The 15,131-nt window shown below is 44.8% G+C and overlaps 2 protein-coding genes across 16 annotated transcripts in view; one reads left to right on the forward strand and one right to left on the reverse strand.

Moving 5' to 3' along the window:
- Positions 1-13,496, forward strand: part of LOC117072931 (DNA-directed RNA polymerase III subunit RPC9-like) — a 38,391-nt gene extending 24,895 nt beyond the window's left edge. The window contains exons 5-6 of one of the 4 annotated variants that reach the window (XR_004433015.1): positions 1,384-1,476; positions 12,991-13,496. Coding sequence is in view for 3 of the 4 variants with exons in the window: in XM_033193422.1 (XP_033049313.1) it covers positions 1,384-1,411 (28 nt within the window). In the remaining variant the exon portion in view is untranslated. Of the gene's footprint in view, positions 1-1,383; positions 1,804-12,990 lie in introns of those variants that run through there. The other 3 variants (XM_033193423.1, XM_033193424.1, XM_033193422.1) reach the window with 3 other exon arrangements.
- Positions 1-15,131, reverse strand: part of RABGEF1 (RAB guanine nucleotide exchange factor 1) — a 1,203,668-nt gene that overhangs the window by 979,217 nt on the left and 209,320 nt on the right. The window lies entirely within an intron of this gene.

The following is a 15,131-nucleotide window of genomic DNA, read 5'->3' on the forward strand; positions in this document are numbered from 1 at the left end:
GGAGGCGGAGGTTGCAGTGAGCTAAGATCTTGCCACTGCACTGCAGTCTGGGCGACAGAGCGAGACTCGTCTCAAAAAAAAATTAATTGATGTAATAATTTGTGCATATTTCTGGTGTGTAAAGTCGTGTTTTGATATGTATATAACGTTTAATGCTCAAATTAAGGTAATTAGCATATTTATCACTGCAAATATTGATCCATTTTCAGTTCATTTTTGTATGTACTATAAGGTAAGAATCCACCTTCTTCCTTTGCATGTGGATATCCAGTTTTTCTAGTACCATTTGCTGAAAAGATGATTTCTTCTTTATTGAATGGGTCTTGGTCTCCTTGTCAAAATCATTTGACCATACATGCAAGTGTTTTCTTTCTGGGTTCTCTACTCTGTTGGTCTGTATATCTGTTTCTCTGCTAATACTACACTATTTTGATTGCTATAGCTTTACAAGAAGTTTTGAAATCAGGAAGTTTGACTACTCAGACTTTATTCTTTTTCAAAACTGTTTTAGCTATTTGGGGTCTCCTCGGATTTCATATGAATTTTAGGACGGATTTTCCTATTTATGAGAAAAATGCCATTGAGATTTTTGTTTGTTTGTTTTTGTTTTTGAGATGGAGTCGCCCAGGCTGGAGTGCAGTGGCACGATCTCTGCTCACTGCAACTTCCGCCTCCTGGCTTCACGCCATTCTCCTGCCTCAGCCTCACGAGTAGCTGGGACTACAGGCAACCGCCACTGTACCCGGTTAATTTTTTGTATTTTTAGGAGAGACAGTGTTCCACTGTGGTCTCGATCTCTTGACCTTGTGATCCGCTTGCCTTGGCCTCCCGAAGTGCTAGGATTACAGGCGTGAGCCACCGCACCTGGCCGGTTCTGCACACATTTTTTTTGTTTTGTTTTTTTTGAGATGGAGTCTTGCTCTGTCACCCAGGCTGGAGTGCAGTGGCGCGATCTCGGTTCACTGCAAGCTCCGCCTCCTGGGCTCACGCCATTCTCCTGCCTCAGCCTCCCGAGTAGCTGGGACTACAGGCGTCTGCCACCATGCCCGGCTAATTTTTTGTATCTTTTAGTAGAGACGGGGTTTCACCGTGTTAGCCAGGATGGTCTCGATCTCCTGACCTCGTGATCGGCCCGCCTCGGCCTATTTTATAATTTTGGGTGCTATTGTAAATGGTGCTTATTTCCAGTTGTTGATTGCTGATACAGAAATACAGCTGACTTTATATTGATCTTATGCCCTCCAGCCTTGCTAAATCCACTTATTAATTCCAGAAACTTTTATTCTTTAGGATTTTCTATGCCGACAGTCATGGTATTTGCAAACAGAGTTTTCTTTCTTTCTCATCTGTATGCCGTTTCTTTTTCTTATTTCATTGCCCCAGCAGAGGCCTACAGGACGGTGTTGAGTAGGAGTGGTGAGAGCAGACATCCTCAGCTTGTCCCGGATCTCAAGGGAAACAGTTCTTCACCATTAAGTATGATGCTAGTTTACATTTTCCATGGATGTCCTTTAACAGGTTTACAAAGTTCAAATTGCTGAGATTGGATGTTGAATGTTGTCACTTGCTTTTTCTGTATCTATAAATCTAAAAAGATTTGTAGTCTCTTGGCTGTATCTTTTTGTTTATTTTTATTTTTAGTAGTTACTGTAAGGATAATAATGTGCATGCTTGACCATTTATAGTCCAGAGTTAGTGTTTGACCAGTTAGTAAGTGTATACAGGTCTCTTTATCTTCTTTTTGTGTTACGGTTGTTGTATTTATAACATATAATCTACATACATTGAAACATATAATCTACATATTATTAGTGTGTTTTTTTTGTTTGTTTTTGTTTCTTTTGAGACAGAGTCTGGCTCTGTCACCCAGGCTGCAGTGCAGTGCCACGATCTCAGCTCACTGCAAGCTCTGCCTCTCGGGTTCATGCTATTCACTTGCCTCAGCCTCCCGAGTAGCTGGAACTACACGCGCCCGCCACCACGCCAGGCTAATATTTTGTATTTTTAGTAGAGATGGGGTTTCACCATGTTAGCCAGGATGGTCTCGATCTCCTGACCTCGTGATGCGCCCGCCTCGGCCTTCCAAAGTGCTGGGATTACAGGTGTGAGCCACCGCGCCTGGCCTATTAGTAGTGTTTTAACATTTACTTTCTGTATTCTTACATATTTTAAAGAACTTAAGAGAACAGAAATAGTCTTTTATGTCTACCCAGTGTCATTGTTTTTTTTTTTTTGCTCTCTAGTCTTGAAGTTCCCTGTGTCCTTTTTACATTTACTTCACCCAGAAGAATTTCCTTTGGCACTTTTCTGAGAATAGGTCTGCTGGGTACAAATTCTCTTATTTTCATTTAGCTGAGAATGTTATTATTTTCTTTCATTCCTGAAGGATAATTTCACCGGGTTGATTGGACTTTTCCTTCAGAACTTTAAAGATGTCATTTCAGTGACTTCTGGCTGTTTCAGTTTCTGATTAGTAGTCTATGATCAGGCTAGGTGCAGTGGATCATTGCTGTCATCCCAGCACTTTGGGAGGCCAAGGCAGGAGGATCACTTGAGGCCAGGAGTTTGAGACCAGTCTGGGCAGCATAGCGAGACCCCATCTCTATTTTTTAAAAAATAATTAATTTTAAAAAAACTTTAAAAAAATCTGCTATCACCCTAAGCCTAATGTGTCCTTTTCCTGTGGCTGCTTTTAAGATTTTTTAAATCCTGTCTTTACTCCGACTGCTTCACTTCATTCGCCTAAAAAAATTTTTTTTAATAAAATTAAATTTTAAAAAAGATTATTCAAGTCTTTGGTCCTCAATAATTTGATAATGATATATTTCAGCTTTTTTCCCACAGTTTATCTTAACTGAGCTCCTTGATTATGTAAATTTATGTGTCTTACTAAATTTATGAAGTTTTCAACTATTCTTGAAATATTTTTTATGTCCCAATCTCGATCTCTTTATCCTCCTTTTCTTGAACTATAGAAACACAACTGGTAGACCTCTGATGCTGCTGTACAGGTCTCTGAGGCTCTGTTTCTTTCTAAAACAATTTGTAGTTCAAATGGAATAATTAATTTCTCTCTTTTTCTTTTCCTGTCTCTCTCTTTTTTTTTTTTCTTTTTGAGACAGAGTCTCGCTCTATCACCCAGGCTGGAGTGCCATGGCATGATCTTGGCTCATTGTAAGCTCTGCCACCCGGGTTCACGCCATTCTCCTACCTCAGCCTCCCAAGTAGCTGGGACTCTAGGTGCCCACCACCACACCCAGCTATTTTTTTTTTTTTTTTTTTCAGTAGAGACGGGGTTTCACTGTGTTAGCCAGGATGGTCTCGATCTGCTGACCTCGTGATCCGCCTGCCTCGGCCACCCAAAGTGTTGGGATTACAGGCATGAGCCACCGCGCCCGGCCTCCTGTCTCTTTTTTAATAGAGACAAGGTTTCACTTTGTTGCCCAAGCTGAAGTGCGGTTGTGCTATCAGGCTCACTGCAGCTTCAAAGTCTAATGGGATAATTTCTGTTGATCTATCTATATACGCAGAGATTGTTCTGGCATCTTCCATTATCAAGCCTACCAGTGAATTTTTCATTTCAGGTATTTTTCAGTTCTAAAGTTTCCATTTGGTTATTTTTTACACTTTCTGTTCTTTCCTGAGAACTTGTATTATTCCATTCATTTCAGGAATGTCTACTTTTACCCCCCATTGTTATAGTAGCTAAATTCTTGATAACTTTAACATCTGGGTCATCATGGTCTTGGCACCTGTTGATTATCTTTTCCCTGGAGAATGAGTCGTATTTTCCTGGTCTGGGTAATTGTAGATTGTATCCTGGGCATTTGAGTATTATATTGTTTGGACTCTGGGTCCTGTTAAAAGCCTCTGGTTTGTGTTTTAGGAGGCTGTTAACCCAATTAGCTTCAGACTTCAAGTTGGTCTTGCCTTCTGGGGCAAGGATTTCAGTGTCATTTTGTTTTGAAACCCACTCTGGGTCTTTGCATATGGGGCTGGACTGGTGGTGTAACTCGCTCCCTTCTCACCTGGGGTCTTTGCTGTGCTGGGTCTGTTCCATGCTTGCTGTTTTGGTGCTGTTCTGCATGTAAATAGCTCAGATGAACCTAGGATTTGTGTTGATTGAAATTCAAATTTGGAGTCCCCTTCTCTAGCTCTCCTCTCTGGGACTCCCTCACTCCTACTCTCTGGCCCACATGAGACCCCCTTTTGGGTCCTCTAGCCACAGGCTCCAAGTTTCTCTCAAAGGTTTACCTGCCTGCCTGTGTGTAGTTGTTACTAGAGCTTCCTTGGAGCAGAGCAGAGAAAGTAGAAAAGGAAAAAGGACTCTTAGGCACTCTGGACAGCAAGGGCTCCCTTCCTGCTGCTAGTCCCCGCCTGGGGGACTGCCCTCCTCCTGGGTCTCCAGCCTTTCTCAGTCTCCTGGCCGGAAAGATTGGATTTCTCCTGGAGTTGGAGCTGCCTGTGGGGCCACCACAGCTGCACCAGGATTGAGGCCCTGAGAGAAAAGAGGGAAAAAGCCCCATGAAACTTACATCCATCCTCTACCCCAAAATGGTTCTCAGGTGTTGTTTCCCTCCCAGACCACCTGCTTTTGTTTGCTTTTCGGAGTCCTCAGGTGTATTTTTGTATATTTTGTCCGGAGATTTTTTTTTTTTTTTAAGATGGAGTCTCGCTCCATTGCCTAGACTGGAGTGCAGTGGCACAGTCCTGGCTCACTGCAACTTGTGCCTCCCAAGTTCAAGCAGTTCTCACACCTGAGCCTCCTGAGTAGCTGGGATTACAGGCACACACCACCACACCCAGCTAATTTTTGTATTTTTAGTAGAGATGGGGTTTTGCCATGTTGACCAGGCTGATCTCAATCTCGTGACCTCAGATGATCCTCCGCCTCAGCCTCCCAAAGTACTGGGATTACAGGCTTGAGTCACCGCACCCAGCTGTCTGGAAGTTTTTCACTGTAATCTGTGGAGATAGAAAGGCTTTTGTGGGCTTCCTTCATCTTCTCCTATAGCAGCAGTGCTAACAGTTGATTTGTAAGGCCTCTTTTCAGCTCTTTGTCTGGGCTGATGTATTGCTTCCTAAGCCCAACATCTTTTCCACTATAAATATGGACAAATATTGTTCAAAAAAAACCTACAAATAGGCATTGTCTTGCAAGCCAATTCATGATTGGCCATAATCTATATAAATTTAAAACAGATTTTAATATTAAAGAAGGATTAGTTAAAATTAATTTTAACTCCCTTTTTTCCACTAGTGATCCTAAAGTTGAAGATTTTTAAAAATCTTTTTAAAAGGCTTTCTAAACCTTTTAACCTCAACCCTTTCATTAATTGCTTGGTTCTGTGACTCCGCCAAGAGCAAACGCTACAGGCAGTGTTGTTGTCCAATAGCCAGTAGACAGAGCGGCAGGCTTCTTCCCTGCGGCTGGGCCTGGCTCCTCCTCTAGGAACTTGCAGCTCTTGCAATTCAAACAGCCTCAGTGTCCCATGACCCAGGGGGCTGCTTGACCAAAGTCATGAAGACCTGGACCATCGTGTGCCAGCTGTTGCAGCTTAAGACATTACACTTACAACAGGAACTGCTGAAGCATCCTTAATCCTGGTGTTTGAATATCCTCAACAGAATGTTTCTACCATTCTCTCAGGGAGAGGAGATTCAAGATAACAGCCCTTAACAAGTCTGATTCTATTAGTGCAAGCTGGGGCTCTATTAACTTGCTTAAATACCTCCACTACCAGAGACCTTGCGGGTAGGGTAGGAATGATGTTTTGTTTGACTTTATAACCTTATTCAGCAAAACAATAGTGTTGGGACTCAACTGCAAGTCACGGTGATACGATGTTCCGTGTCATTTTTTCTTTCTTTCTTTCTTTTTTTTTTTGAGACGGAATTTCACTCTTGTCACCCAGGCTGGAGTGCAATGGCGTGATATCGGCTCACTGCCACCTCTGCCTCCCGTGTTTAACCGATTTTCCTGTCTCAGCCTCCTGAGTAGCTGGGATTACAGGCGCCTGCCACCATGCCTGGCTAATTTTTGTATTTTTTAGTAGAGACGAGGTTTCACCATGTTGGCCAGGCTAGTCCTGAACTCCTGACCTCAGGAAATCCACCCGCCTTGGCCTCCCTAAATGCTGGGATTACAGGTGTGAGCCCCTGCGCCCGGCTCTGTGTCATTTTTTTCTACAGCGTGTTACTTCCTCTGAAGCATTTGACTCTTTAATCATTTTAGCTTTTTCTTCAGGCATCTGTTTCTCAAAGAACTGCAGCCTGGCTTGTAGCCCCAGCTCTCATGCTGACATCTCCTCGCTAAGGTATACAGCTCTGTCTTAGGGTTGGGATTAGGTCTTCCAGGAATGGAGCAAGAGGACTTGCCTTCAAGACCCAGCTTAGGTAAGGTAGTAAATAACTTTGCATCCCTAAAAGGGACTCTTCTGGGCACAGATTATTCTTGGGAGTGGACACTATATTTGGAATGTGTTCCTCTGGGACCAGCAAAGCTCAGAGTCGATGGATGAGTTGTCGGTTTCCTTAGTGTCTGGAGTCCTGGTACCCTGGCTGCTTTCAGAGCATGGAGTCCTGCCCCGTATCTCCTCAGAGTTTTCCCCTTCTCTCCCATGAACTTCTGCAAGTCGGGGCTTCCCTAGCTCTTTCTCTTACATATGCTTCAGATTACGTTTACCTCATGGTAGCTTTGTCTCGGTTGTTGGGGACACAAAGATGAACACAGTGGAAGTGCTATGGTAGGGACACGGTGCAGAGACGCCGAAGTGTCAGCAAACACCATGTGCCAAGTAAGGCCTGAGATCAGGAAGTAGCCTCGTGCTTTTCTGTAGGGTGTTTGCAGTTTGGGTCAGTTGGGATGTGAGTGCAAAGTAGGGCCATACAAAGCTATAGAGACTGGCAACGACCAGATTTCAGAGGGTTCTGGGGGCTGAACTAAGGAAATTCAAGTTCAGACCACAACCTGTGAGGACAGTGGGAGGATTACAAGCAGGATAATGAGATGACCATGTTTCTTTTAAAAGAGACTTTTAAAAGAGACTTTATTTGTATGAGTGTAGATAGATTGAAAAGGTGGCAGCCCACTGAAGATGAAGGTCATTGTCCTCTAACCAAGAGGTTGGAGTGGGCTGTAGAAATGGTGAGGAGGGGAGGAGTATCTTTTTTTTTTGAGATGGATTCTCACTCTGTCACCCAGGCTGGATGCAGTGGCACGATCTTGGCTCACTGCAACCTCTGCCTTCCAAGTTCAAGCGATTCTCCTGCCTCAGCCTCCCGAATAGCTGGGATTACAGGTGCTGGCCACCGCGCCCAGCTAATTTTTTGTATTTTTAGTAGAGACGGGCTTTCACCATGTTGGCCAGGCTGGTCTTGAACTCCTGACCTCGTGAGCCTCCTGCCTCGGCCTCCCAAAGTGCTGGGATTACAGGTGTGAGCCACTGCACCAAGCCGGTATATGGGATATTTCAATAGACATACAATGTGCAATAATCGCAGTAGGGTAAATGGGGTAGCCATCAGCTCAAGCATTTATCCTTTTCTGATAAACATCCATTTATACTCTTGTAGTTGTTTTTAAATGTATAATTAAATTATTGTTGACCATAGTCACCCTGTTGGGCTATCAAATACTAGATCTTATTCATTCTATTTTTTCATACCCATTAACCATGCAAACTTCCCCCCACCTCTCTCACCCCACTGCCCGTCCCCACCTCTGGTCTGCTACTCTCTGGTCCTTCTCCTCTCTCTGTCTCCAGAAAGCACGGACTTCTTGGCTACAGCCTGTAGTGGTAGCTGAGATTGTGAGACCTGGGTGAGGACGTCAGTAGGAGGGTCAGAGGATGAAAGACAGCACCATGAGCGTGCCAGAGCCTTGTGGGAGAAGAGAAAATCCAGAAAGAGATGAAGAAGGGAGAGTTGGAAGGATCAGAAAAGAATTGAGAAAGGTGTCATGGAAGCCCTAAGGGCAGGCAGTTTCAAGGAGGGAATGATCAGCAGTGTCACATGTCACCAACAGGATGGAGTAGGACCGAGGACCAGCCACTATGTGTGGAGGACACCAGGCCCTTGAAGCAAGAACAGTTTTGGTGATCACTTGGGCAAGAGCTAGGGTGTGGGGAGTTGAGAAGCAAGGGGAGAAAGTAGACACAATGAAAGAGGCTTGGTTAGGCTGGGCGCAGTGGCTCATGCCTATAATCCCAGCACTTTGGGAGGCCACGGTGGCGGATCACAAGGTCAGGAGATAGAGACTATCCTGACCAACATGGTGAAACCCTGTCTGTACTGAGAAAAAAAAAAAAAAAATTAGCTGGGCGTGGTGGTGCGTTCCTCTAATCGCAGCTACTCAGGAGGCTGAGGCAGGAGAATCCCTTGAACCTGGGAGGTGGAGGTTGTAGTGAGCCAAGATCACACCACTGCACTCCAGCCTGGGCAACAGAGCAAGACTCCATTTCAACAAAAAAGAAAAGGAAAAAAAAGGCTTGGTTCTGAAGCCAGTGGGGAATGTTTGTACCCTGACCCCCTTAACTCCCCCAATACCCCAGACTGGAGTGTGCAGTGTGTGGGGGCCTGCTGTGACCACAGCAGTGCTCAGCTCCTTGGATGTAGGACAGGGAACTTGCCTGGTGGTTCGACCTCGAGTTGGGGTTTTTCAGGGAGCGGTTGTGAATGTCGTTGCTGATCTTACTTCTGGTCATCTCGTTACCAGATCCCCTGCAGCTTTTAGTCCTTGCAATCCCTCTTCTCCCTCTTCATGTGGAGACCTCTCAGATGGGAGCTGAGAAAACTACTGGGAATGAACTCATCTCCTTTCTAGTCATTTCTGACTGATTGCTGCTTTCCCCTCACCGTGGTGTCAGTGGAACTGTCTTGGTCTTGCTGGAAGTTTGGGCAGCAGTTTCTGAGGGTCTTTCCCTTTCCCTCCTGGAGTTTCAGCCTCTCCACGTGTTTGTCTTCACCGCCGGTGGCCATTCTCCAGTCTCCCTCCGGACCCTCCCTCCTCAGGCAGCAGTTGCTTTTTTACTTCTGTGTTATCAAGAGGCTGTTTGCTCCACAATCATGCCTAAGTCCCCCGAGACCAGTTGTCATTCCACTGAACTTTCCACTGTCATTCCACTGACACCAGAGCACAGGTGTCATTCCACTGAACTGCACAGGCCACCAATGACTTCTTGGTTAGCAAATCCAGTGACTTCTACATTGACACTGTCAATCTATTTTTCTTGCTGTGTTGCCCAGGCTGGAGCGCAGTGGTGTGATCATGGCTCACTGCAGCCTCAGACTCCTGGGCTCAAGCAATCTTGCCTCAGCCTCCCCAGTGGCTAGGAGGACTACAGGTGTGTGCCACCATGCTTGGCTAATTGTTTTATTTTTTATTTTTTTGTAGAGACAGAGTCTCAGTTTGTTGCCCAGGCTGTTTTTGAACTCGTAGCCTCAAGTGATCCTCCTACTTCAGCCTCCCAAAGTGTTGGGATTACAGATGTGAGCCACCACGTCTGGCTTCTGGCCCCTTAAATGGAGGCGCTTTATGGTGTTCTGTCCTGGTTCACTCGCTCCACAGTTGGTCTCTGGAGCATAATATCCACTCCGTGGTTTCATGTAACTCCTTGCAAATAAAGCTAGTGCTGGTTTTTTTCTTTTAGTTCTAGACCAAATTAGACCTCAAACTAGACACACTTTTTGACAGAAACCTCTTCAGAGTTATAAAAGTACTACAAACTCAAATTTCATTTGAAATAATATATTTTTTTGTAAACACCCTAACCTTGACTCTGTCTGTTCCTTCACTCCTCCTCCCCGCACACAATTTACGCAGGTCCTATTAACTTTACCTGAGGGTGACGGGAAGCATTTCACGTGTTTAGACGCTTACTGGCATGCCTGTTGCTGCTGACCAACTTGATAACCTCACTGTCACTCACCCAGGGGTGTTACAGTGCATTCCTCACTGTCTGCCTCCATTTTTTGTGGGTCTTCCAGAATCGCTGCCAGCACCAGCCAGAGCATGCCCCTCTTCCTTGGTTGCTCTCCTGTACTGATCGAATTACACCCAGCATCTTGATAGTCAGAGCCTTTTTGATCTTGTCCCAGATGATTTTTTCACCCCATGTCCCACCCCTCTCTAGCTGTTTCCTAAAACTCCGGGAGCTTTCTTTCCTATGGGCATGTCCTTGTGTTGTTCCTGCCCTGGCTGTCTGTCCCTGTCCCTCCCATCCCTTTTGTGTTGAAAAGCCATCAGGGTCTAATGCAAGTGTCATCTCTGTGGAGTCCCCTTCTTGAGTCTAGAGTAAATGTTTGGGATTACAAGAAGTAGAACTTGACTAGAGCTGCCCTAATAATGACTGCCATTTATGGAGAAATTATTGTGGGACAGATGGCATTATGACACTTTCCATCCATTATCACATGTACACTAGAAGCAGATGGCCAAGAACAGGAGCTTTTCTGCCATTTACTAGCTTTGCAACTGTGGACAAGTTAATTACTATCTCAGTGTCAGTGAAATCTGAGGATTCAATGTACTTCCACATGGAAAGCAAGCAATAAGTGGTAGCGGCGGCCTCTGGGAAGATTTTCATCCCTCTTCATCCTCTCATAAGATAGTAAGTACTGTTATCATTCCTGTTTCACAGATGAGGAAACTGAGGCTCAGGGAGAGTGGGTAATTGTTCTGCTTCCCCCAACACATGGCTGCAGGAGTCGTGGCTTCTTCATGTTTTCACTCCAGAAGGTCTTTAAAGCAATAAATACTTACTGAGCTGATTGGAAAGATGGATCTGCAGCTCCAGGGGTGGTCATTGCAGTTGTTTGATCTCCTCGAAGTTCTGTAGTCTTTCAGCATCCACACGATTCAGCCCCTCTTTCAGCAATGAGCTGTGTCTTTCTTTGAGGCAGATGATCACTATATCTGTCACTCAGATCTTTTGTGAAAATTTGCATGTATTTGTCTTCTTTCTCCAGCTGGGTTAAGTGCTTTCAGGGCAGAGGGATTGTACCTTGTATTTCTGTGTATTAACTCCTGCCTCTTTTAGTCCCTGTTTTGTTTACTAAGATAATAGGTCAAATCTGGGAAACAATAAGTCTTAATCTCAAAAAGGAATTCACCCATTTCTAAGAGACGACCAAACAAGATAATTTGGTGTGTTTTAATTTTTTAGTTTTAATCAGTTGCAGACCGAACCTGGCTCTCCCAGTGTTCTCACCAGGCACTGTCATTATTTCTTTGGCTTGATCTTTGATCGGACTGTGGGATCAGGAGAGAGAAGGAGTCCTATTTATTGTTGCTTCCCATGTACTCTGCAATATCTGACACAGCATGTGCTAAATAATACCTACTCAGGGCATGGGTGAGATCTTAGAGCCATGTTTAATCACTCACTTTGTCCTTTTGTTTTGCTTTTTTTGAGATGGAGTCTCTGTCACCCAGGTTGGAGTGCAATGGCATGATCTCAGCTCACTGCAACCTCCACCTCCTGGGCTCAAGCAATTCTTTTGCCTCAGCCTCCAAAGTAGCTGGGATTACAGGCACCCACCACTGTGCCCAGCTAATTTTGTATTTTTGTAAAGGCGGGATTTCGCCATGTTGGCCAGGCTGGTTTCGAACTCCTCACCTCAAGTGATCTGCCCGCTTCGGCCTCCCAAAATCCTGGGATTACAAGCGTGAGCCACCATGCCTGGCCTTTTCTCACTTTTTTATCCATGTCATTTTTTTGCCCTCCTCAACAAAGATATGTTGTTTTATCTTGTGGTTGTTTTTTTTTTTTTTTTCATGTGGATTGCTGAACCCCACCCAGCCCCTCATACCCTCTCCAGCCAGCTCACACTCGTTTGTCACAGCTCCTGGAACTCCCGTTGACACACAGGGAATAGCCACCCACAGTGGACTGTGCTGTTCTGTTTTCTCCCTTAAATTTATCATGCTTACAGAATGCCACTTCTGCAAACTATAGTCAAGTAGGGGGCAGTGGCTCGTGGATATGCTCGCTTGCTCATCCTCTTTGAAAAGGTAACCAACTCTGAATTATTTTTTCTTTGAGACAGAGTTTCACTCTTGTCACCCAGGTTGGAGTTCAGTGGCATGATCTTGGCTCAGTGCTGCCTCCGCCTCCCAGGTTTAAGCAGTTCTCCTGCCTCAACCTCTCAAATAGCTGGGATTACAGGCGTACGCCACTACACCTATCGAATTTTGTATTTTTAGTAGGGATGAGGTTTCACCATGTTGGTCAGGCTGGTCTTGAACTCCTGCTGGGATTACAGGCATAAGCCACTGTGCTCAACCCCAGCTCTGAATTATTTATTTATTTGTTATTTTATTTATTTATTTTTAAAACTAAACCAGCCTGGTTTAGTTTAATTTCATTATTCATTCATTCATTAATTCATTCATGACAGGGTCTCGCTCTGTCACCCAGGCTGGAATGTAGTGGTGTAAGCACAGCTCACTGCAGCTTCGACCTCTGGGGCTCAAGCAGTCCTCCCACCTCAGCCTCCCAAGTAGCTGGGAACACAGATGTGTACCACCAGGCTTGGCTAATTTTTGTATTTTTTGTAGAGATGGGGTCTTGATGTGTTACCCAGGCTGGTCTTGAACTCCTGGGCTCAAGCAGTCCACCCACCTCCTCTTCCCAAAATGCTGGGATGACAGGTATGAACCACTACAACTGGCCCAAAGACGTATTTTTACCTATAGTGTAGTTCAGCCTTAAGGCTGTACCAGCAGATAGAGGCGGAAAAGTAATGTAAAGCGAATATCAAATTACATTTACAAATAAAGCAGTTACTCATTAAGGTTTTTTTTAAAACCTCCTTTTTTATTCTGGGTTACATCATTCCCTGGCTGTCTTTACCTCAGTGAGTCCTGCAGTCACTATAGCCTCCTGCGAGGAGAGATATTTTGGTCACCATCAAGTGGATCTTTATTTTTATCTAATATTTACAATTCTGCCAGTTCTGACTCTTACATTCTCTTGCCTTGAATCCCAGGATCCACCTCTGATGTTCACTGTGGTCCAGTGTGGTTCTAACTTGACCTATCAGAAGTCATCTGGATCGCTTTGTGTCTTTGTGTCTTGTTTTTTTTTTTGTTTTGTTTTGTTTTGTTTTTTTAATAGCACCCATGAGAGTGCTGGGGAATAAAAAGGGGGTCTTCACGCGGCAGAGACAACCAAAAAGTGCAGCGTTCCTTTTGCGAGAGAGATACTGGAAGATTGCCAGTGAAACCAGGTATCCCCACTCAGTAGCCAAGTCACAGTGTTTGGAAAACAGCCCGTTTACTTGAGCAAGACTGACACCACCTGCGTGTCCCTTCCTCCCCGAGTCAGGGTGACTTCCACAGCAGCAGAACAAGTGCCTCCTGGACTGTTCACGGCAGACCAGAACGTTTCTGGCCTAAGTTTGATGGTGATCTGTGCTAGCAGGGAACACAAGGTGGAAATAAAAGATTTTCTAGTATGGAAATAAAGAGTTGGCATGAAAGTGGCTACTGAAAAGCATCTGAAATCATTTCTGTGCGTCGCGCTGTTTTCAGAGGCTTAACTGTGTGGACTGTGGAGAAACTGCTGCTCCAACACCCCCACCATGTTCAGAGCAGCTGGTTCCAGAGGGCATCTGCAGGAATAGCCCCATGGTCCTAGGGCCGCCGTGTTTGTGTAGCAAACCGGGCCAGTCTCGACAGGGAGTGAGGAGAAGACTTTCACAGCTGCTGTTCAACTCCTCAGATGAGCTAAGTCCCACATGTACCAACAAATTCATAGAAACGCTGTCATGCTGCAGCACTTAGCAGGGTCTGTGAGCCAGTTTCCACGTAGTTAAGCTGGCAGTGTCTGAACTGGAAGGTTAGAGGTAACTGGTTCTCCCAGGACATCGTTCTGACCTCAGCCATAGGGTCTTGACAGGAATGGACAGATGAGTGTAAAAGCCCATTGGCTTTATCATAACGGATGCCACTGAGTGTGACAAGACCTCTTTAAACAACTCTGCCTACAAATCAGCATTCCATGGCTTTATACCCCGAAATGATGCCACCTACCCCCTCCCAGAGCACAGTCTTTCCTTAAGGAATCTCTCCTCCCTCTCTTTGTGGGCTCCAGTAAGGCAAGGATGGTGCATCAGTTCTGATTTGAAGTATATGCTTTGAAAAAATATTCCTTTTGGTGTCCAGTCAGTTGGAATACAATGAACCGATAGAGTCTTTTTTGTTTTGTTTTGTTTTCTTGAGACAGTCTTGCTCCATCACCCAGGCTGGAGTGCAGTGGCACAATCTTGGCTCACTGCAACCTCCACATCCAGGGTTCAAGCAATTCTCCTTCCTCAGCCTCCCAAGTAGTTGGAACTACAGGCACCTGCCATCATGCCCAGCTAATTTTTTTTTTACATTTTTAGTAGAGATGGGGTTTTGCCATGTTGGCCAGGCTGGTCTGGAACTCCTGACCTCAGGTGATCCGCTTGTCTCACCCTCCCCAAGTGCTGGGATTACAGGCATGAGCCACTGTGCCTGGCCTTCAATATGGTTTTTGCTATAGAACTTGGTTTCCCCCTCTCTTGTGGTTGAGCCCCCTGTTTCCACATGGACCCTCCTTTTTAGCTTTCCTGTGCAAGCTCCATGAAGGAAAGAATAAAGATAATTTCGCCTGGTTTTATTAGGCATTGTCAGTCCATTTTTAAAAAATGAGAGTGTAGTCAGTTCCAATTAAGATCTAGGGCTTCTTTTTTTTTTTTTTTTTTATCAACTTCCCTTTAGTTTTTCAAAGGAATCAAGTTTAGTGTTCCAGTATGTCAAAGTATAATGAATAAAACTTAGTTGACAAACAATTTTAAAAATTAAATTTAGTAGACACATTTAAATGGTTTACAAATTACGGGCAGTCAATTCTTTCTTTCTTTCTTTCTTTTTTTTTTTTTTTTTTTTTGAGATGGAGTCTTCTTCTCTTGCCCAGACTGCAGTGCGGTGGCGTGATCATGGCTCACTGCAACCTCCTCCTCCTGAGTTCAAGCAATTCTCCTGCCTCAGCCTCTTGAATAGCTGGGATTACAGGCACACACCACAATGCTGGCTAATTTTTTTGTATTTTTAGTAGAGACGAGGTTTTACCATGTTGGCCAGGCTGGTCTTGAACTCCTGACCT

This window comes from Trachypithecus francoisi, unplaced genomic scaffold (assembly GCF_009764315.1).
Source record: "Trachypithecus francoisi isolate TF-2019V2 unplaced genomic scaffold, Tfra_2.0 Lachesis_group4, whole genome shotgun sequence".
Taxonomy (NCBI): domain Eukaryota; kingdom Metazoa; phylum Chordata; class Mammalia; order Primates; family Cercopithecidae; genus Trachypithecus; species Trachypithecus francoisi.